Below are 24,208 nucleotides of genomic sequence, written 5' to 3'. Positions count from 1 at the left end.
ATGTTATATTCAAATTTTTTCCATTTTATAAACTTTACTCATAGAAGCATACTACAAACGACAAATAACATCAAAAGAAAATATTCAAATGAAGTTTTCCAAACTTATCTGATATTTTTAATCATTTTCCACTACTTATATAATCTGTTAGTTCTAACATCCAACTTCCTCTTCTACATAACTCATGGCAAGAGTATCCACATCTCTCAAAAGATTGAAGTCACTACAGCATATTCCACAACTTTACATCACCCACAGTCAAGCTAGAAAATCAAATTAGTTAAAATCCCACCCTTCCCAATTCAGATTTTTAAAAAATTGGGATAATACCCTATAAATTGTCTCTGTAAATTAAGTTAATCTTAAAATTAAAGATATAATTTATATATGGATACAAGGTTTATCTAAGGTTACAATAAGCATATTACCAAAAAAAAACTGCATTATTGAACAGCATGAAATAAGCTTCGTTATTTTAAGATATTGATAAAAACTTCAATTCCCACACCTCCGTTCCTTTCAATCTCTCTGGATGTCTGCAAAATAACTGATTACATTTTATCACCCATCCCCCCCTTTTTTTAACAGCATAGGAAAAAGAATTCAAATTCCTTCATGTATTATTTAAATTGATCATTATCTATAATTTTTTCTTCATCCTTTAAATCCATTTCTCAACATCTCTAGGCATCAACATGCTATTTAAACTTCTAGACTAGTTCTACCGAAATAAAACTACAGTTCCTTACCGAAGAAAAAGATCACAGTCGGGTATCAGTTGACTCAGACATTTCTTACGATCAGGCAATTTGATTATTCAGTTATCCTGGCATCAGGGCAAACATCATTTCAAGAGACCATTAGAAAAAGTAATCTTCACTTCAGACTTGGCTGTCAGACTTATAAATTTCTTTACCATGGGAGGATGTGTAGATAAATTTCAAAATCATGAACCACAAGCTGCAATCTGAGTGAAATGCATGTGTATGATTAAATACCCCCCCACATGACCCTATTAGAAGTGAATAAAGATGTGTGATTTGAGTCTTGCTTGACATTAGTTGAGCTTAGATCATTTAATTTCATTAATGTCCAAGATAGCTGCAACACAGAGCTTCAAAACAGGACCCCATTTCTCTACCATGTGCTTCAATACTTCAAGGTTGACATGTAGAATTCTATCAGAAAATTTTCAAACTCCAACGGCATCAACAAGTGGTACAGTTACATTAAGTAGAGTTTTCAAAGTCGATTGATGAAACCTGTTGACTAAAAGTAATTAAGAAACTTTCCTCCTCCCATTTCCCCAATTCCATATAAAAATTATATTCTTTGTTAACCATTTACTCTTTTAATATTTTAAATGTTGATTATATTTTGTAAACTTATAGAAATGTAGAAACTATAGTTTCTTACCAACCCAAATTCAGTGGTCCAGTATTTGTTGCTTTACTAGTAGAATATTCAATTCATCATATAACATAGATTCTTTTGGCATCAGAGCATTTCCAGAATATGTCAAAAATAGTACCTCTTCACAACACTAAAACTGGCCGTCAAAACATTTTTTTCATCTCAAATTTGAAAAAGATCACCAAGGATTACAGTTGCTTTTGTTTAGTAGATGGGTCTTGCATTTCCTTTCAAAGAAACCTGTTGACTAAAAAGTAATTAAACAAACTTCCCCTCCTATTAGGTTCCCTTTAAATATTAATTCTTATGGATTACCATTTACTTTTTCTTTTTTAAATATTTTAAATACTGATTTAACTCTATAGAAATATAGAAACTTTACCAAACTTAATTTACCATGATTAGAACATTCAGTCAATTTAATACAAGATGTTGATTCGTCACTCTGGCATCAGGCTAACCAGCATTTCAAAAACTTTCAGAAACAATACCTCTTCTCAATATGGAAACCTGCAGTTTCATTTTCGTCATTGTTTTTTTTTTTGTATTGGAGCTTTCAAATGGATCTTGCAATTTCCTTTCAAAAAAATCTGTTGACTAAAAGAAATTAAGAAACTTTTTTCCCCTCCCCATCACTTTCCTTTAAAAATTACATCTTTAGACTATTAATTACTTTTTTCTTTTTAATATTTTGATGTATAGATGTATAGTTTCTTACCAAACAAAAATCGCTGTCAAACCGTGCTTATGCTTTAACATCCAGCCAATTCATTACAAAATGATTTTAGTTATTCTGGCACTAAGGCTTAACAGCATTTCACAGACATCTTTTATTAGATAGTGCCTCTTCACTTCATCCAAACTGGCCATCAAAAAAAACATTCCTATCACCTCAAACTTCACCACGAATTATAGTCTAATTGGTCTAGTAGAGCTTTTTAAGTCTAATGATTTAGATTGAAGAAACCTGTTGACTAAAAGTAATTAGGAAACTCGTTGCCCCCTTCCATCCAATTCCCTTTAAAAATTACATTTTCAGATTACCATTTACTTGTTACTATTTTAAGTTATTTCAAATGTTGATCACACTTAGTAGAGAATTTTAGTTGTGTAAAAAAGGCATCAATATAAGTCTCAAACCTTACTCCTCATCGAAACAGAACTCGTCACAGGACTTCACTTCATAGATTTTCATAGCACCAACTGCCAAAGCGAAATTCAGTTTTATCATTTTCTTCGAATTTACCATGGAACTTCTTAATGGAAGTCAAATCATTCTCATCACGGTCTACAGTACTTTTAAGGTGATTTCAGCAATACTTGAATTGGTAGTAGGAAATAGGTAGGGGTTGGAATCAAATTTGGTGAACGTCAAAAGACTGATTTAAGTTAATAGATAACATCGACCATCTTTTATTTCCTTCTTTATTACCTATAACCTAAATTCCTAAAGAATGATTAACATTTCCCCCCGCCCCCTTTAAAAATTTAAATCATTGAGTATTGGCTTTAAGAATGAACCATTCAGAAATATAAAAGTTGATTTGTTGACTTAAAGAGTAAAACTTCGGCAATCTTCGTGAATGACTATGAAGCACTGTACTGTGGACAGATTTACATTATCTCCAACCATACCATTTTTGTATCTAATTTCCAATGAGAAAGTTGAAAAATTGGTTTGGAATTCAAAGTTGGTAATTGGTCGTTGTAACTTACAAATGGTCAAATCAGTCTTCATAACTGGTCAACTTTGCTCTTAATGGAACAGTCTTCTTGAAGAACCTGTAACCTAAACAATTATTAATTCTTCCCCACCCCTAGATAGGTTTTTCTTGAATTACTTTACTAAGTTTCTGATTAGAATATTACTTTCAAGATGAAGAGAAACTTACAGATTAAAACTGGAATGCTTGGTTAAAATAAGAAGTTTTTGGAAATCCCTGGTTAAATAGAGGCCATCTTCATCAGGAATTGATAGATTCGTTTAGTTTGGCTTGATTTCAGTTTAGTTTGGCTTGATTTCAGCATACGGTATTGAAGAACCCTGTGAACTAAACTTGGTTAGAGACATCTCACAAACAATAACAACTTCAACATCTGTCCTTGGCAAAAACATATGGTACTGCTAACCATGGCACAAGACAATTCAGAGAGATGGATTCTTAAAATCAGACAAATAGCTTTAGATATAGGAACAGAATCCAAGGTAGGTAGAAAAAGCACTGTATCTAGTAAAACCAGAAGAATCAATGGTTTGGTTTGAAGCAACTTACAGCTCAACCTTAATTCTTGGAACCTTTCCCCGTTTCAAAACTCTACATCTTCATTTTTTGATCAAGTACAAATAGAAATCTGTCAAAAAGAAAAGAAAAACAGTATCCCACCCCCCATGAGCAAACAATTGTAACAATGTAGTAAATCAATTGGTCAATAATTAATTTATAAGCATTTTTATCAAAATTAATTGATCAATGGTTAACTAGATATTATATAAATTGTGATATTAAATAAAAACACATCTTTGACTTACAGTTAAGATGACAGCAATAGAAATACTTGAAGCAGTCAATCAGTTGAAGTCATAGTATATATTGTATGTTATTCTAAATGTGCATTACGTCCCAACCATAAATCTTCAGGACTTGAGAAAACTAATAAATAGAGATACCAACAGCCCACCCCATATACATTTCATACAACTCATTTTACATTTAGTATTTAGACAGTAATCAAATTCAGAATCAAAATAAAGATCAATTTAAGAAGTCAATGAGTATAATTTAATATTTCTAGATGTCCTGTGTTTAAATGTCCCTTCAGAATAATTTTGTGATGCTAGTATGAATTTAACTAAAACAAAATAGCATGCCCCAAAACCTCATTTTGAACCAAGATTAAATTACAGATTCATTTAAAGCTAACAATTACATAGTGTGTAGAAATAAAAAGCTTACATATTCATTTTATCCATTTTTGGAAATGTTGATAAATAAGAATAGATAAAGGTTACCATTAAAAGATAGGGTGCCTCAAATCATAAACAAGATCAGCTATAAAATCTAAGGGTTTTTCACTCGCACCACAAACCATTTTATTTTCACTTGAATTAGTATAATATACAGGTACCTGGCTTAGGATAAAGTTAAGAAGCATGTGAGTTATCCCCACCCCCATGTTGCAATATAATGTACAAAGAAGCATGCAATTGGTGTTTGTAATTTTAAAGAATAAAGCTTATAAAGGAGCACAGAAAATGCTTAAGTGTACATGTAAAGATTTAACATGTTAGATCCAAATTAAATACATTAGATTTCGAAATTTTAACAAAATGCAACAATGTGTAAAAAGTTTAACAATTTTTTATGTAAAGTAAATAAATGTAATACTTAAAGCTATAGGTGTTTAACAAAATGTCTACTAACTTCACAAAACATTGTTAACAGTAAACTTCAAAATCCTAATGATTTCTGAAACATACTTGGTATACCCCACCCTCCCCCAAAAAATTGAAACACAAAACCAAGTTATCACTTGAAATAATATATTAAAACTGGTTTAAACAATCTTGGGTGCCATACATGCGAAATGTCAGTTCATTTTCATCAGGGCAATGTAATATATTAAAGACTCTTAAACAAATCAATACATGAATAAGCTTGCTAGATCAAATACTATGGCCATATTTCACATACAACACCAAAATTCTTACCAGTTACGGTACATGAATTTTCTGAAATATCTGTTAACATATTCAATTCATTTCTCATTCAATCTCTGAAATGTCTAAATGGAAAACCCTTTTGGCCCAAATGACCCTTGATAGATCGTCTCTACCTAATGAATCCAAACAAGTATTATTATCTATCCATTAATGATTCTATTCAAAATAATTGGAAAAGCTACAGTATTCTGAATGCAAACAAATTTAATTAAAATCTAACAGCTCACCAACTTATCTTTAACAAAATCATTATCAGCTACTATTTCAGTCAATACTGTTATGGTGGTTGTACTTAACCAATCTGAAACATTAGGCATGAGCCAAAATCCCCCCCTTTACAAATGACTAAAATATTCGATTTTAAATAATCTTTATTAGTGAAAGGAGCACTTTATTGAATTTAAGTCAAGAAGTTGAAATGTTCCAGAATCTTTACACTAAAAAAATTTAATTACTTTACTAGCCTTAATGTCTTCAATTCATCTAAAGTTGAACCTTCATTTCCTTCTTTTTTGTCCTTGAATAAAATGTTAAAAAATCCAAATAATCCCCACCCCCAATATAGCACCATTCTGAAGAATTTAAGCACAAAGCACAATAATCCTAAACTGGAAATTGGTTAAATCCTAACTCCTCACAAGCTAACATCCTTCATGTGGTCCCTCTATCAATAAACATTTACTTTATAATTATCTACCTAAATTAATTCTGTTTAAGTCTTGCTCCTAGAAAAAAATAAATCTGGAAAAATGTTATACAACCCCCCCAAACAAGCCCACATTATTGATATGCTGAAATTATTTCATACCTCAGATAGTAAATTCTTACTTTTTAACCAACTTTTAAAATAAAATGAATTAAAGTTTACCGTTAATAACGAAAAAGGTTACCTGTTAAATCATAAAAACTATTAGTTTATATCTTATCAAATGTACATATCCGAAATATGTGATTCAACTCACTGTTGTTAATTATGAACCTGTTTAAAAAAAACTTTAATTAATATAACCCCACCCTCCCAACAATTTACTTCTTTCTTGTTTTTACAAAATTCATTGTTAAAATATTACAGATTTTACAATAAACACTTGAACAAAATATAAATACCAGTTATTCATTGCATCATAAAAATATAACATACCACTACAAGTCACTTCATGTAAAACGATTCAGCAGTCAAAAATATCTACAAAGGAGAATTCCATAGTATTTTAGCCCCACCCCACCTGCTTTCGCAAAACCTGCTTATGGTAATAAGCACTCAAAATACAAAAATTTCAGTATTATTCTACTATCATGACATAAAATTTCAAACATTTAATTGCACTCATAATCTATTTGGTACACAAGTCATCCAACCATTTTACAACTAAGACACCATAATTACATAGTAAAATATAAAAATCTAACACAATACCATTATACTTGTTATGTTAATGAGTGAAAAAACTGTAATACAGTGTTGTGTTATCGTTATAGAAGCCTTTCTACAAGCTCTTCTGAAGGAGCCTACTCTATCAACCATCTTCAATACTCTTATCTAAGAAATTACTAAATAAAAGTTAGTCCACCCCACCCACCATTAACAAACATTAAGTAAAGATTATTGCTTAGACTCAATTTCACTTTAAATCGAAAGTCTTTTCACTATGGACATGCAATTGACTAACTATAAGAATAACATTAAAAGCTTTTAAACCAAATATCTGAATTATGAATAATTGAAAGGTGAAAAGAGTTCATGTATACATGCAGAGAATATTCCAAAATGTGAAGTTTACAAACGTCAATCAACTGCTAAGATACGCCCAAAAATCCTGGACAACCAATCATTGCAGATTTAACAAAATAAGATCAACAACATTAGAAATTGGGAAAGACTAATCACTTTTCAACATTCCTGAATCAAAGTATAAAAGAAAAGGTTAACAAAGCATGTATACAGAAACTTAATGGATTATTAAATAAAACGCAAAGCAAAAAGATTGTTTTTTACCAGTATGGTATATAAGTAACAGTGCTTGTCCATCAACCAAGGCAGAACCATTTTAAATGTGTAGAATTTATACATGAGGATGACAGGAGTCTTGATTCAGGATAACAGAGGGTGCTTGCATGGAAGATACTATTATATCTGGTAGTAACACACAGGAGGCACTAGTTACTGAAATTTACGGTTAGTGAAACAAACCACCCACCTCTACAATATTTACATAACAATGTGCATATATATAATGAATATTTACTAGGACAAACAGTAATTTTCAGTCAGACGATGCTCAAACATGGCAAAGTCCCAAAGCTACAGACGGGATTCTTAATTAAATTTAATGAAAAAAAATGGCAGGCAGCCAGATACCCGTCGAATATTACCTGTTACTACTTCCCCTACAAGGCAGAGTAAAATGTGAAGTTTACTAGTAGTAAATAAAAATAGTGATGTAATCTTTTCTACATAACATACACATGACAAACATTAGAAAGATCATAGAAATGTTAAAATAAGCACAAGTCCATTTACCATTAAATTTAAATAAACACTGAAATGCCATACAGTGGAGAAAAAAGTTTTCAAGTCAACAGATTAAAAAAATTAAGCAATGCTAACCACTCTTTTATAAATATATATATGTACACATCTCTTTTTTTTATATGAATACACTACCTTTGCTATGACAATCATACATTTTAAAGCTGTGAACTGACAGCGCGGCAAACCTTTTCGTAACCCAGACATTGCTCAAACATGGCAGTGTCCCAAATAGAAGGTATAAAAAAAATCCACATAACAGCAATTCAATACCGTACCAAACTTGTACCTTTAAAAAAAACCACTTTCACGGTTGTACTGAGTACACCGGTTATTGCAAACCTTTTATTGCTCAGGGTAATGAGATGGCAATCCACCTATACCCGAGAATTTCGTCACCAGCATTCGAAAGGTTGATGCTCAAACATGGCAAAAACCACACATCATTCCGAGAATACACCCTACACTTCGGGTTGATGTCACGCACAACGACCGAGCAATAAAATACCTACGCATTTTATTCTTTTACACTAACTGAATCTCTTATTCAAAATTAACGCTCATTAAGATTATATTCTTATTAGATCTACATTATCTAGGCATATATTTACCTTAAATTTTTTAAAACCTGTGTTTTAATTTTTTCAAAATGGTATGATCTTGATATAAGAGCTTTCAGTAAATGTTATTAACTTCAGAACTACTTACAGTTGATGTTTTAACCCACAAACTTTATTCCTACCATTATTGATTAACATTCTAGGCTAGGCCGATCAGTCACATTTTACATTTTTGAAAATGACAATCTCTACATCTTACAAGCACTCAAGAACTAACATCTGTATCAACTTTTTACTTCATATTTCACCCTTTGTTGAACAGCCACAAACTGGTTAATGGAAGCAAGATCTAGAAATATTGGCAAAAAAGAACGCCTCTTCATTTTCCTCGGCTAGCTTGCAAACAGATTGTACTGGCTTCAACTGAAAGTAATCGGGTTAAGTACAAAATACTTCAACAAGAGGCTGGGCCTACCGCCCACAAGCCTAAGACTAAAAGCTAAATTTCAAAATCCAACAGAGCAAGCCAAAATTGTCAGATAAATCATGTCGACAAAACGACGCAATTATGGCAGCCATATTGAATCAATGGGAACTGCGCCACTCCAAATTCAGCCACATTAAAGTGGAAGTCAAACGAATCAAAAGCCTACATGAAATAAATTATATATTTGCCAACTTATACTTGCGAATTCTCTATCAACTTCCAATGAGAACCAGGTTTAACCAAAACCTTCCCGAACCGATTAAATAAAATAACAACATCGCCAGAATTCGGCCAACAATCCACATCTCCCTTCCCTCAAAGCGGTCGTGCCTATCTGCTGACTGTTGCACGCGTCACAATATTTATGAGCTTGTCTCTCACACCTTTCTTAATCCGAGCAATAAAATAGTCCCAGTGTTTATACTCGATCTGTTATGAAGTTGTGCCATAAAATGAACTAAAAGCTATATTTTGCATCAGGAACTCACATGCATTTCTTATATTCAGTTACTCTGTGATGAAATTTGTCGTAAATTTTTGATTTTCAAATTACAAAAATAAGAAAGAAAAAAAGGAATCCTACGCGACTAAAATAGTTCCTTATGTCGCTATGACATCAGACGTACTAATTAACAGACAAACAGAAGCTGAAATTACTCAATGGACTAATCTGCGTCAAATTATAATTATCTCAGGTTATAGAAATTGTAGATTTAAGATGTGTGAATAGTAAAATGACAGCAAAAAAGTACAGAAAATAATCTCTTTATTCTAAGGAAAACATCAATTAACCCATGCCAGCCTGACAATAAATTTTATTTACGAATATTTGCAGTGCTCAAGTCCAGATTATCAAGACTTACCGATGAAAACGTAATCACTGCGATTTATAACGTTGCAAATCGTACATCTAGAAAATTCTATACTCGCCATACGTTTTGGGAGTTTTATCTTTATTAACCTTATTGTGGTTCTTAAAATACTCTTACTTTCAAAAAAGGGATTTATATAATTGAATATGGGCCTGCAATTTACAGTAAATCATTGAAAATAGGGTAATTAAGTGAAGTCATAAATTATATATACAGTCTATGTTCCTGAACTGAGCTTCTAGTTTTTGTATGTAACATTTATAGAGTTCACTAGCGGAATGCTTTAATTATTTGTAATTTATAGCCTTTCAGTGCAGGCAAGACTATTCCGCTAATCAGTAGGGCCTATCCGAATTCGAGAGTAAAAAGTTATCTAGAGTGGACTCTACTAAGAAGTACGAAAAGAGTAAGCATACACAGGTCTACTCATTCATAATATAACAAAATATTAGGTCTAACCACTCATCAATAGCATTATGTCTATTAAATCATTCATATAATATTCCATAATTGGATAATTTGCCTAGGCCTAATCAATCCTTTATAAATTTATTGTACGTATTGCCAGTTTTTGCGATATCTTCACATTTGATCATGCTTTACAAATGCGGTGGCCCAAAACGCCACACGAAAGCCCCACGAAAAACTCGTGGCGTCATTATCAGGCCCGTAACTTGGAAATACACAATATTTCAACAACTTCTCAATTGAAGCTGAAATAGTCTTATCAGCTATTTTTCCCCCAAGTAATTCCGGCCTCTTCTTTTCATTTTGTGCTCGTTGCGGGGTCATTATTCTTTTGGGTGGCATTCGACCATTTAAAATGACTTATAATTAGCCTTAATAATTCTTAGCCCAATTTTTATTTAACTCCTAGCACAAATCATATATATTACTCGAACAAGGACTGTTCAATGGATATTTCATCAATGATATTCCATGCAGAGATCTAGATACATCTGTATAAAGTCTCTATTTTCAGTGGCGGCGACAGCTTCCCGAGACTAAAGTAGGGCTTCCAATTGAGGATACAAACTATTTTCCTAGGGGGGAAAATGTATCATGTTTATATTGCACTTAGATTTAATCAATATATGCCTCATATTGTAGTCCTATAGGCCTACATACAATTATACCCATGCCAACTTTGAGTATTATGGCTACGTCAAGGGCAATAACTTAGATAGGTCATCCAATATTCTTGAAGGTCAAAGCCATTTATTTTCTTAAATGCATGGAGAGACAATTAATATATCCGGTGCAATGGGGTATGGTCTTGAATTGGTCGTTGAATTAAAGCAAACCAAACCCCACCCCCTTGAATATTCTTTGACCCCCACACCTAGAGATTTCTTGATTTCTTTGTTTTCAAAATTTGCTTGAAAAGTGGTGTATCACAAAGCCCCTACTTGGTTTTGTAGTTCGCCACTCCGCTCCTGCATATGGGTACTTTGGCTGGTAAATAAAAATATTGATTATTATTATAGATGTTGCTTTTTTTTTTATATCTGGCAACATATTCAGGTAGAAAATGACTGAATCTCTTTCTAATAGTTAATCCATTTTGAGCGCCAGGTTTTGCAGCATGGTTTGACGGCGCAGCTAAGAATGCTAATTCTTTTTAAACACCTGATACCATACCATCTTTCAGTGAGTGCTCACAGCTTGTTTTTGTTCATTACAAATTATTAATACAATAGGCCTAATAATGTAGATTCTCCAAAAACACATGGTTTTTCTGCTGTTCTAAGACCATCACAAAGAGTCCCCACCCCTCCTATTTCTATGTCATAAACCACAGAATAATATTAGAATAAAAAATACAAGAACTATACAATACTTTATCACAGGACGGATTTTAACATTTAAATCTCTTAGGAAAATAAGACTTCAATAAATAAATAAATAAGCTTATACATAGCACATTATAAAGGATTCTAATTTCTGGAATTAAGTTAAAAACGTTCATTAAATTTTTTCAAAAATTCTCCTTCTAATGTTTTGTCTTCTATCAGGTTCTGCTTTATGTTATGAAGTTCTGTTGAACCATTATCCAAAGCTAGCAACAACTGAGGACATTTAGTAAGTCCAGAACCTAAAATTCTACTGTCATTGTTTAGAGTCATATACACAGCTTTTCCAGTGGTAATTTTGTCCACATGGACTGGTCGAGAATCACCCTCCAGTAAATCGAATGTATATAAATTAGAATGGTCATCAAGCACAAAGAAAACAGCAGCACGACTACGTGACCATCTGACACTTTGAATACAACAAGGCTGTCCATCTGATAGATCATTCCAAGACACTAGAGGATTTTCCAATTTGGTATGATATAGGTGGATGGATCCATCAGAACATCCAGCCAATAAATAAGAGTAACCAAATGGTGAAAAGTCAATACTATTAACCTTCAGGGGTGTATCTATCACAGATGTATGTCCACGGGGGAAGGCACTGGAGCCAAATCTGACACCATGAATTACATAACCAGTGTCCGTTCCGACATAGAAATGGTTTAAGTCACACGTTGAAAGTTTAAATTCAAACGCTTGTAAACTGTCTCCCTTGTCCAATTTCAAGGGACTGTTTAATTTGATAGTTGAGCTTTTCACAAGTTTTATCTTTCCTCCAGGAGACAAGCCTAAATCTACTTCTGACCCTGCTGAATCTGGAGATGGAATTTCTGTAACCACCCACAGATTGACACAACCATTCTTTTCGACTGATGCCAGTTGAAATGACAAACCAGAATTGTCTGTCTCTTCTTTATATTGTGAGCTGGTTGGGTCAGGAAAAACTGGAACCAATGACTGGACAGGACTGTGATGATTCTCACTCTCTGATACCCCAGCTGTATTATAAGTCGGAAATCTGAAGAGATATTCCTCCTGATCTAATTTAATCATACGATGCATATAACCTTGTTCTCTGAGATCCCAAATAACCAATGATCCATCTGTCATGCCAGCACAAACCAATGATGTTCTGTTAGGACTGAAGCAGCAACAATTTGGTTGGGATTCACAGGCTAAGTACTTCTGGGGGCTGGACGGTTCCATAATGTTCCAAACACATATTATACCTTTTTGCATACTTGTGTTTTCAGAGTTTAGTGAGGGCATGCTATAGCAAGTTAACAAATAATTGGGTTGACTTGGGCTATAGTTGGCATAAGTTACATAGCGATCCTTCAAAATCAATGGCATTCCAAGTTGATGGTATCCATCACTTGCAGACAAATTGGATTTGATTCCCTTTTCTCCATCTTCATTCGATGTTGTTGACTCCTCATTCAGTAAAATACCAATAGCTTGGGCAGCTTTCGACAAAAATGATACCATTCTGGTGGATTCTAATTCTGAAGCAGGCGTCTTCATCTCTTGCTTTACTGATTCCACATTATCTCCTCCACAGCCAAGTAAATCTTCTGCTGGATATTGTGTCCATTTATCTAGTAATTCAATTTCTTCTGTTTGGATATCACGGTCTAGATTATCTTCATTTGTCTGAATGTAGGCCTGTCTCGTATCTGTGCGACCAAAACTACGAATGTAAAGTTCATATTCTTTCACTGGTGGCAAATCAAATATATCAAAACTAGCATGGTCAAATTCTATTAGTTTGAGTAAATCTTTGCCACGCTTCCTTGTTTTATCTGATACCTTCTGATCAACCGCTCTTTGTTTTGCATTAACAAAATTAATGAAAGTTCTACCACGACTGACTGGCTTTTGAGATTGTTTAGATTCTTGGTTGTCATGATATTGGTCAGAATAATCAGATTTGTTGCTGTCAACAGAACCTGCAGCTAATCTGGCATTTTCTTCGTCTAGTGCTTTTAAAAGGTCTGACATTTCTCTGTCCTCTGATTTTATAGTAGGTTTCTTTTGTCTCTCTTCATCATCATCATCGTCTTCTTCAAAATCATCATCATAATCTTCAAAATCATCATCATCATAATTATAATCATTTCCATTTTCCTCTTCATCTTCAGATTGTTTGCTATTTTCTTTCTCAGAATCATTGTCCACAATTTTAGAACGGGATGATGAGCTTTCTTTCATTTCCCTTCTTTCTCTCCTTCTCTTTTCTCGTTCTTCCTCTTCATGTTTTTCTTTGCGTCGTCTTTCACGTTCATCATCGCCATTTTCTTCCTTGCGTCTATGTCGCTTGTCTCTGTCCTCATAGTCTTCTTCTCTTTTATGTTTTCTTCGTCTGTCATCATCATCTCTTTCTTTATGTCTTTCACTTCTCTTTCTATCGTCAGATTCTCTGTGTTTGTCACGGCGTCTTCTGTCATCATCTCGGACATCAGTACTTTTATGTCTGTCACTCCTTTTCCTCTCTACATCATCACTTCTATGCCTACTTGACTTTTTCTCAAGTGGTTCTTGTTTTTCCCGATCTCTTTTGTGTCTATCATCTTCCCTTCGGTGACGACTGCTACTTTTTTTCTCAGGTTCACCATCTCTTTTCCTTCTTCTCTCCTCTCTCTCTGCATCTCTCTGTCTGTCATCTTTGCTTGGCCTTTCTCTGCGTCTCTCATCCGAATCTCTGGACCTTTTTTTATCTACAACATCATCTCTTATAACCCTTTCTTTTGTATTTCGCTTATCGTCTCTTGTGCTTGATTTTTCTTTTCGTTCTCGTTTCTCTCTGCGCTCTCTTCTCTGCCTTTCTCGATCATCGCTCAAAGCGCTGTCAAGCTCCTTCGTGGTCCATGTATCTTCTTTAGAGCGAGACTTTTGAGATGGCATAATCTTTCAGAAGTTCTTAGGGATTCTCCAAATGTTTCTTCAAATTATAAACAATTCATAACAAAGTTTACTGTTTCCAGGTCGCCATTTTCAAGCTACCTTAGGAATTTTTAGTCACGAATCTCCAGTCAGTAAAGAACTGTAGCGAAACGCCTTTTCATCAAAAAGACTGGATAACAAATATATATCTGTTTCCGGTGAATGCGTTCGATATGAATATCGTATCAGCCGCATTCGCTTCCTACTTCGCAAATAGGAAAGGGAAACTTGTTCTTCGGTGGAATAAAAACGGATATAATAATATTGTAGTTAAAACATTAATTATTTACGTTAAATCGGCCACTGTTTCCTATAGGCCTTTTAGATAGCATGATGATACATCATTATTCCACTATACAAATAGACTAACAGTCCAAGCTTAGATGACACCTGACTCTATGTTGAAAAACCATTTATGAAATATGTAAAATGCATCCTTAAGGCTTGCAAGGCAAGTAATGATAGCCCACTTTTATGACCCTGAGCTATACTGTTCAAGTAAGCCTATATCCATTTGCTGAACATCCCTAGGGCACTTTTGTGACATTTTGTTCAGAGAGTTCAGAAATGATACAGATATTGATAGTGTCTGACTGTAGTATGTAGTAGTGGTCAGTAATGATACAATTGATACTGTTTGACTATAGCATAGTGTAGTAATGGAACATATATTGATAGTGTTTGACTGTAGTAAGTAGTTTAGGTCAGTAATGGTACAGATATTGATACTGTTTGATTGTAGTATGTATTAAAGGTTAGTAATAATACAGATGTTGTTTCTGTTTGACTTTAGTATGTAGTAGAGATCAGTAATAATACAGATATTTATAGTGGTCGATTGTAGTATGTAGTATAGTTTAGTTATGATACAGATATTTATACTTTTTGAATGAAGTATGTAGTCGAGGTTAGTAATGATACATATATTGACAGTGTTTGACTGTAGTTTGTAGTAGAGGGAAGTAACGGTACAGATATTGATAATGTTTGACTGTAGTATGTAGTAGAGGTCAATACAATATACAATATTATAGCTTGGAAATTAAAAATTCAATAAAAGTCTGTCAAAAGCATAGTTTTAAAATGTATATATAAACAAATTGCAGACTAATAGACAGCTGGAAATGCACGCAATACCGAAGTATGATCATAAACACGCATTCCTTATGGTTCACATCACATAGCGATTGTGAAATTTAGCATCCAAAATGCCAGAAATCCATAGTCACCGATATTAAATATGGCGGATATTTTTCTTCGCTAGAGATATTAAAATGCTTATTTTAGTGTGTTAACAATGTGAAATGTTCACAATATTTATATTTTTGAAACCTAAAAAGTGTGATTTTTTAAAATTTGAAAAAAAATTGGATGAAATTCACCAAAGAAAAAAAACTTGGTAAAATTTAGTTACCACGTTTTGTCTCCATAGACTAACAATAACATGGTGACATTGGCCTAATTTAACAAGTTACCACGCCGTGGTAAATAGCTGTACGGGTACTTCTGACTATTTACCAGGCTTACCACGCCAGTGTTAAATAGCCACTGCCGCAATTAACAGTGGCCAGCTTTCCGAGACTGGGGGTACAAATATTGGGCAGACTGACTCAATGGGGGGACAACTGCTGACGCTGAATTCAAATTTTGTCAAATCATAAATGTCAAGTGTAGTTAACTGCGAAATGCATCGTTGATATCTAAATATCAATCTGAATGATTTATAAAATTAAAACCACAACATTGTGAATAACATAAATTTCATTTATTTTAAAAATCTAAAAACTAAAGCTCTGTTTATTCCTTCGCTGTCTTGATTCAATCATTCTGTTGATTCCATCATTCTGTTATCATCTTGATTCCACCATACTGAGGACCTTCTGACGCCCCACAAAGACTACTGCCCGTTTAAACCTGTAATGGGACGCAAAGGCGCACGGATATCACTAAGTTGATTCCACCGTTCTGTTACCATGTCGATTTCACCACGAAATGATGATTCGACCAAATTGACCATGCTGATTTCACCATACTGTCACCATGATCATTCCACCATTCTGTCACCATGTTGATTCCACCATTCTGTCACCATGTTGATTCCACCATTCTGTCACCATGTTGATTCCAACATACTGTCACCATGTTGATTCCACCATTCTTTACAATGTTGATAGTACCAAACTATTATCATTATTCCACCATACTGTTACCATATTGATTCCCCCATAATGATACTATCTTGATTCGATCATTCTGTTACCATGTTTATTCCACCATTCTGTTACCATGTTGATTCCGCCATTCTGTTACCATGTTGATTCCGCCATTCTGTTATCATGTTGATTCCACCATATTGTTACCATGTTGATTCCACCATACTGTTACCATGTTGATTCCGCCATTCTGTTACCATGTTGAATCCACCATTCCGTCACCATGTTGATTCCACCACATTGTTACCATGTTGATTCCACCATACTGTTACCATGTTGAATCCACCATTCTGTCACCATGTTGATTCCACCACATTGTTACCATGTTGATTCCACCATACTGTTACCATGTTGATTTCACCATTCTGGTACTGTGTGTTGATTCCGCCATTCTGGTTGTCTGTTTTGATTCCAACATTCCGTTACTGTGTGTTGATCCGACCATTCTGTTACTGTGTTTTGATTCCACCATTTTGGTACTATGTGTTGATACTACCATTCTGGTACTGTGTGTTGATTCGACCATTCTGGTACTGTGTGTTGATTCTACCATTTTGGTACTGTGTGTTGATTCCACCATTCTGGTTCTCTGTGTTGATACAACCATTCTGATACTGTGTGTTGATACAACCATTCTGTTACCATTGTTAATTCCTCCATTGTTAATTCCTCCATTCTGTCACCATGTTGATTCCACTATACTGTTACCATGTTGATTCCACCAAACTATTACCAGGTTGATTTCACCACTCTGGTACTGTGTGTTGATTCCACCATTCTAGTACTGTGTGTTGATTCCACCATTCTAGTATTGTGTGTTGATATCACCATTCTGGTACTGTGTGTTGATTTCACCATTCTGGTACTGTGTGGTGATTCTACCATTTTGGTACTGTGTGTTGATTCCACCATTCTGGCACTGTGTGTTGATTTCACCATTCTGGTTCTCTGTGTTGATTCCACCATTCTGGTACTGTGTGTTGATTCCACCATTCTGCTACTGTGTGTTGATTCCACCATTCTGCTACTGTGTGTTGATTCCACCATTCTGCTACTGTGTGTTGATTTCACCATTCTGATACTGTGTGTTGATTTCACCATTCTGATACTGTGTGTTGATTCCACCATTCTGCTACTGTGTGTTGATTTCACCATTCTGATACTGTGTGTTGATTTCACCATTCTGATACTGTGTGTTGATTTCACCAGTCTGTAACTGTATTGACTGCATCTGAGGTAGCATCATATTATTTTGGATTCTTTTGCATTTTTTCTTTCCTTGAATCAGATACAGCATTTTTTTTATTAGTAATCTTACCTGGAATATTACTGTAACCATTTTAAAATTTTGTCTTATTTTACCATGGTTGGTTTCACCATTCTGTCACCATGTTGGTTTCATCATTCTGTAACCATGTTGATTTCACCATTCTGTAACCATGTTCACCATGTTGATTCCCCCATACTGTCACCATGTTGATTCCACCACTTTGTTACTATTAAGATTGCACCATTCTGTAACCATGTTGATTTCACCATTCTGTTACCATGTCCATATCACCATTCTGTTACCATGTCTATATCACCATTCTGTTAGGATGTTGTTGATTTCAATATTATATTAGGATATTGTGGATTTCACCATTCTGTAACCATATTGAATCACCATTCTGTTGATTCCAATATTCTTCCACCATGTTGATTTCACCATACTGTTACCATGTGGTTGATTTCATCACCCTGTTGCCATATCGATTCTACCACTGTTACCCCAATGGATTGGTCATTTTCTACCATATCGTTAATTCTGGAATCTGGTAGGCCTACTAATCTGTAACCATATTGATTTCACTTTCTGGTACAATGATAATTTCACCCTTTGGTTGTAATTGAATGACGATTTCAACCCTTGGTTTTAATTGGTAATTGTTTCAGTCTGACTGTGTTGACTGTACTATTCCGATTTTACCCAAGCATTTTATGGCTAGGATTCGGGTGCCATGTCATTTTGTTACATAGATCACAGTATTTTGTTGAATGTGAATACTTCCATGTGACTAATCAAAATGATCACTTAATATGATAGTGGAGATAATACTGTGGACTTAGTATTGATATTTAGTTTTTATGTTGATAATTTTCTTTAATTGGAAAAATTTGGGGTTTTTTTTTTGAATGATGGTATTTAATGAGTTCTGAAATATTAAAATCAAATCCCTCCTCTCCCTTATTATATTTTACAACACCCAATAATTTTATTGAAAGATTGAGGTTATATTTATTGTATTTATTTTTCCTTTTAAAGAAATAAAAGTATTTCATATATATATTTTCTTACTTGTTTAGTAAAATGTTTTACTTTGTAGAATGATTAGCGACCTGGCTGATAACTTTCCACTACTTCTTTCTACTTGATGGTTGCTGATTCAGGTCAATGTACAGCTACCAGGTCATTCTGTTATTGTAGGGAGATAGTTCTCTAAAGAACATATTATAAACTATTAATGTTTACCATTTCCCCCAGCTCCCTTACACAAAGAAATATGATACATAATTGGATAAGTAGAAAATATATTTCATTTTTAAAGAGATTTTAAATTTGAGAGACTTCTTTATATCACAACTTGATAAGCACTACGGGAAAAAATACTTTAGTGCAAAATATCAGATGAAAAAAGAACGGTTTGAGAATAGAGTGTTGGATTTGAGTTCCATAAATTGATATCTTGAACAGCTATCATTATTTGAAAGCATGCATTTTACCTGAGTAGCACTGTCATGTTCTGATCATTGTCACCAACAGCATTACTGACTTATATAATATGCTAACTTTGTATAATAACCTTTGCTCGTCACCTTCAGGCCATAGTAAGGATGTACCTTCCATTCCTAGAAACTGTCTAATAAGCCTATACCATAACCTGACGTTAATTCTGAAATAAGAAGACTAGATCTGCCCTCCCTTCCGGATCCTTCTTCTACTTCCCCCTCAAAGTTTTCGTGTAATGTGTACTACTGTACAGCTAAGTAATGCATAAGATTAAGAAATATCCCTTCATATATACTATCCAAGGCGTGTTGTTTTTACAGTAAGAATTTCTTTGATATTGTGGACTCAATAATAAGCTTGGAGTACCCTTTTAATCTGAGTTTTAATTATCTAGATACTAATCCTAAATCTTAATTCAGATTTTATAAGGATATAGAAACCATTATCTTGACCCAATAAGCTTGGAGCTGTTGTTAATCCCAACTATCTGCTCATTGATAAGCCGATCGAGTCTATTTTTATAAATTTCTTGTAGCAAGCTCTATTGTTGTTGGTCTGTAATACCCATTGTTATTAGATTAAACTTACTGACTGAGTACAGCTTTTTTTCATGCCAACACCAGAATTGGAATCATGTGTTTTTGGAGTGTTTTCTATTCCTTCTCACTTCTACTACAGGCTTTAAGGGATCTGGATGGTTTTCACTCTACATTGGAGTCATATATAGCATTGTTCAATAGGGTGTTTTAGGGGTGGATTAATTTCAAACACCATCTTGAGGTTATATGCAGCATATTAATTTCAACACTTCTTTCTGAAATCAAAGATTCAACACCCCCTTCTTAAATCTAAAATATTTAAAAAATATCTAGTCCAGTTTATATAATATGAAAATAAGAGTATTCAACTGTAGTCTACTTTATTATATATATATGGAATAGGATTTTGTATAATGGATGACTAACGGCCAGGACAAAGAAACTGCTTGTGCTCCCAAGTCAATTCTCCACCACAAATTGCCAGTGTGCATTGATATTTATGTACACTCAAACATGTATTTTGAAGAACTGACTCACTAGGAAAAAATACAAGCCAAACACTATTCAGCTAGTTTCTTCAACTCCTATTCAAACTAACCGGAGAAACACGTCTCATTAGAAAGCATTTCACCTTTCCTCTTCCCTCATTTCACAGTATTTCTCTACATATTTTTATGAGCATGGTAAATTTCAAGAAGTTGAAACTGTCAGATTAATTCACCATCATGTAGATATATTTATAAAAAGCCACCATTCTTTTATTTTTGATGAATTTTTTATAAAGAGACCAGAGACTTGATTCTAGAGGGAAAAAATGAAAAATTATTCACAAAGACCATTATTAAGAAAGGTAGTTTGTTTTTATTTTTAGTATTGAATAAAGAATTAAGTTTAAATTTTTTTTTTTTTTCAAAAGTCAAACAGTAACTATATGTTAAGTCTTTGTTGACCACCAATATACATGGTGAAGATTTCAACCATGTACATTTTACGATTTTAACTCTCATTATTTTTCAGGACGTAGATTAACTGTCAAAACCAATAACTTGATATGTTGAATTAACACAATATCATTTGAGTATAAGTACCGACTTGACCTTGTAGAAAGTAGAAATATTGCCATATTTAGGTGTCTAATTCAATAACAAGAATGGTAGATATGTTTGCTGGCTTCTTCAATCAGAAGAAACTGTCTATCATAGGTCTGATTCCTTTTATATCAGTACACTATACAGAAGAAACTTGAATTAGTTATTAATTAATTAATTAATAAGATTTCTTTCAGTCTTTTCTAGTTCGATGGGAATTAAGATTTTATATGAAAGGATGTTTTTATCATAAAAAAAAAGGTTAAATATAAAGTACTTTGAAAGGAAAAAAGATAGTCAAACCACTGAGGATTCACTCTTCATCTTTGTTCCCTTTGCTTTAACATTATGAAGAGATTTCCAGAGAATGTCTTGTCAGAAATCCTTTTGTATTCTCAGGAACTTTTATATATCCATATATTGTTACACTCTATGAAAATGATCCAGTGATGAACATCTACAACCTTGGCTTGAGTACTAAATTGAAAGAATTGAGACAAGTTAAAGAACTTCTAATCCTGAGGAAGGAATATCCAGACATTGTAAGTATTGATAATTTGTAGTAAGGATTTAAAATAATGAAAAAGAAATGAGAAGAAAACGAGTCATACCAGTAAATATATAGGTTACCCCTTGATTTTCTTTCAAAACCACATTTCGAAATCACTTCATTGATACAATTCCAAGTCTATAGGTATTAGGTTACGGTATCTTGGAAGTCATGGAAATTCTTTCTAATTCACCCATACAATCATTTTTGGCTGAGCAACTTTATTTTTGCCATCAAATGTAAAAATTCAAAAATGTATTCTACAACCCATTCATAACCACTATCTATTTTATAATGTTATATTCCTGAATATAATCTGAAATCACGTTTAATATGGAATTGGAAATTACAATTGAATTGGAAGATAACACTAACAGCAAAAGTAAAGAAAACCTAAAATGATAATTGATATATGATCATAGATAATAGAAATAGTACAAAAATGATCTTTTTATATGAAAATGTTAACAAAACAGCATTTTAAAATGTAATTAATTGATAAAAATAGCATAGTTAGCCATTGCAGAATTGGTGCAGTCTTTAATAATTCATCCAAAACAATTCTGGTAATGTGTTGATACCTCCATTCTGTTACCATGTTGATTCTAGCATAGGCTCTACTGTTACCATTCCGATTCACCATTCTGTTACCATGTTGATTCCACCATTCTGTTACAATGTTGATTCCACCATTCTGTTACCATGTTGATTCTACAAAATTGTTACCATTTTTGATTTCACCATTCTGTTACCATGTTGATTCGACCATTCTCTCAGTTTTTCTTTTCTTGAATCATTTTTTCAGTACTCTTACCTGGAATATTACCATGCTTATTCCACCATTCTGCCACCATGCTGATTCTACATTTCTGTTACCATGTTGTTTTCACCATACTATTATCATGCAGATTCGGCCTTTTTGGTAGCATGTGGCTTCTACCATTCTGTTACCATTTTGATTCCATCATTCTGTTACCATGTTGATTCCACAATACTGTTACCATGTTGATTCCACCAAACTATTACCATGTTGATTCCACCAAACTATTACCATGTTGATTTCACCATTCTGTTACCATGTTGATTCTACCATTCTGTTACCATTATTTGATTCCACCATTCTGTCACCATGTTAATTCCACCATTCTCTTAGTTTTTCTTTCCTTGAATCAGATATAGAAGTTTCTTTATCGGTACTCATATCTGGAATATTACTGCAACCATATTTGATTTTACAGTACTTTTACCATGCTGATTCCACCATTCTGCCACCATGCTGATTCCACCATTCTGCCACCATGTTGTTTTTACCATTCTGTCATTATGTTGATTCCACTATACTGTTACCATGCTGATTCCACCATTCTGGTACTGTGTGTTGATTGCACCATTCTGTTGATTTTACTATTACCATGTTGATTCCGGCATTCTGTTATCATGCTGATTCAACTATTCTGTTACCATGTTGATTCCAGCATACTGTTACCATGTTTATTCCGCCATACTGTTACCATGCTGATTTTACCATTCTGTTACCATGTTAATTCTACAATTCTGTTACAATGTTAATACCGTAATTTTGTAACCATGTTGATTCCACCATTCTGTTACCATGTTGCTTTTACCATTCTGTCATTATGTTGATTCCGCTATACTGTTACCATGTTTAATCCACCATTCTGTTACCATCTTGAATCCACAATTCTGTTACCATGTTAAATCCAGTATTCTGTCACCATGTTAAATCCAGTATTCTGTCACCATGTTAAATCCACCATTCTGTAACCATGTTGATTCCACCATTCTGTTACCATGTTGATTCTACCATTCTGTTACCATGTTGTTTCCACCATACTGTTACCATGTTGATTCCGCCACTTGTTACCAAGTTGATTCCCCCATACTGTTACCATAAGGATTCTACCATTCTGTTACCATGTTGAATCCATTTTTCTGTCACCATGTTGGTTTCACCATTCTGTCACCATGTTGATTCTACCATTCTGTAACCATGTGGATTCTACCATTCTGTTACCAGGTTGATTCCACCATTCTGTTACCACGTTGATTCCACCATTCTGTTACCATGTCAATTCTACCATTCTGTTACCATGTTGATTCTACCATTCTGTTACCATGTTGATTTCAGCATTCTGTTATTATGTTGATTTCAGCATTCTGTTACCATGTTGATTCCACCATTCTGTCACCATGTTGAATCCACCATTCTGTTACCATGTTGAATCCACCATTCTGTTACCATGTTTAATCCACTTCTCTGTCACCATGTTGATTCCACCATACTGTGAACATGTCAATTCCACCATTCTGTTACCATGTCCATTCCACCATTCTGTTACCATGTTGATTTCACCACACTGTTACCATGTTGATTCCGCCACTTGTTACCATGTTGATTCCCCCATTCTGTTACCATGTTGATTTCACCATTCTGTCACCATTTTGATTTCACCATTCTGTTACCATGTTGAATCCCCCATACTGTTACCATGTTGATTTCATCATTCTGTCACCATGTGAATCCACCATTCTGTTAACCATGTTGATTCCACCAAACTGTCACCATGTTGATTCCACCATTCTGTTACCATGTTGATTCCACCATTCTCCTACCATGTTGATTCCACCATTCTGTCACCATGTCG

At 33.9% G+C, this 24,208-nt stretch overlaps 2 protein-coding genes across 2 annotated transcripts; one reads left to right on the top strand and one right to left on the bottom strand.

Moving 5' to 3' along the window:
• Window positions 1-11,405: 11,405 nt before the first annotated feature.
• Window positions 11,406-13,539, bottom strand: LOTGIDRAFT_199790 (hypothetical protein). Its single transcript, XM_009048729.1, has one exon. It carries the CDS (start codon window positions 13,438-13,440, stop codon window positions 11,539-11,541), a length of 1,902 nt encoding a protein of 633 aa, XP_009046977.1. The 5' UTR covers window positions 13,441-13,539; the 3' UTR covers window positions 11,406-11,538.
• Window positions 13,540-17,304: 3,765 nt separating this feature from the next.
• Window positions 17,305-17,811, top strand: LOTGIDRAFT_138631 (hypothetical protein; the record flags this gene model as incomplete). Its single annotated transcript, XM_009048728.1, has 1 exon — window positions 17,305-17,811. The coding sequence occupies one exon, from the start codon at window positions 17,305-17,307 to the stop codon at window positions 17,809-17,811; it is 507 nt and encodes a 168-aa protein (XP_009046976.1).
• Window positions 17,812-24,208: the final 6,397 nt, after the last annotated feature.

The sequence above is a fragment of the Lottia gigantea genome (genome assembly GCF_000327385.1).
Source record: "Lottia gigantea unplaced genomic scaffold LOTGIsca_128, whole genome shotgun sequence".
Classification (NCBI taxonomy): domain Eukaryota; kingdom Metazoa; phylum Mollusca; class Gastropoda; family Lottiidae; genus Lottia; species Lottia gigantea.
The sequence above is the reverse complement of the archived record's forward strand: the minus strand, read 5'-3'. Positions and strand labels throughout refer to the sequence as shown.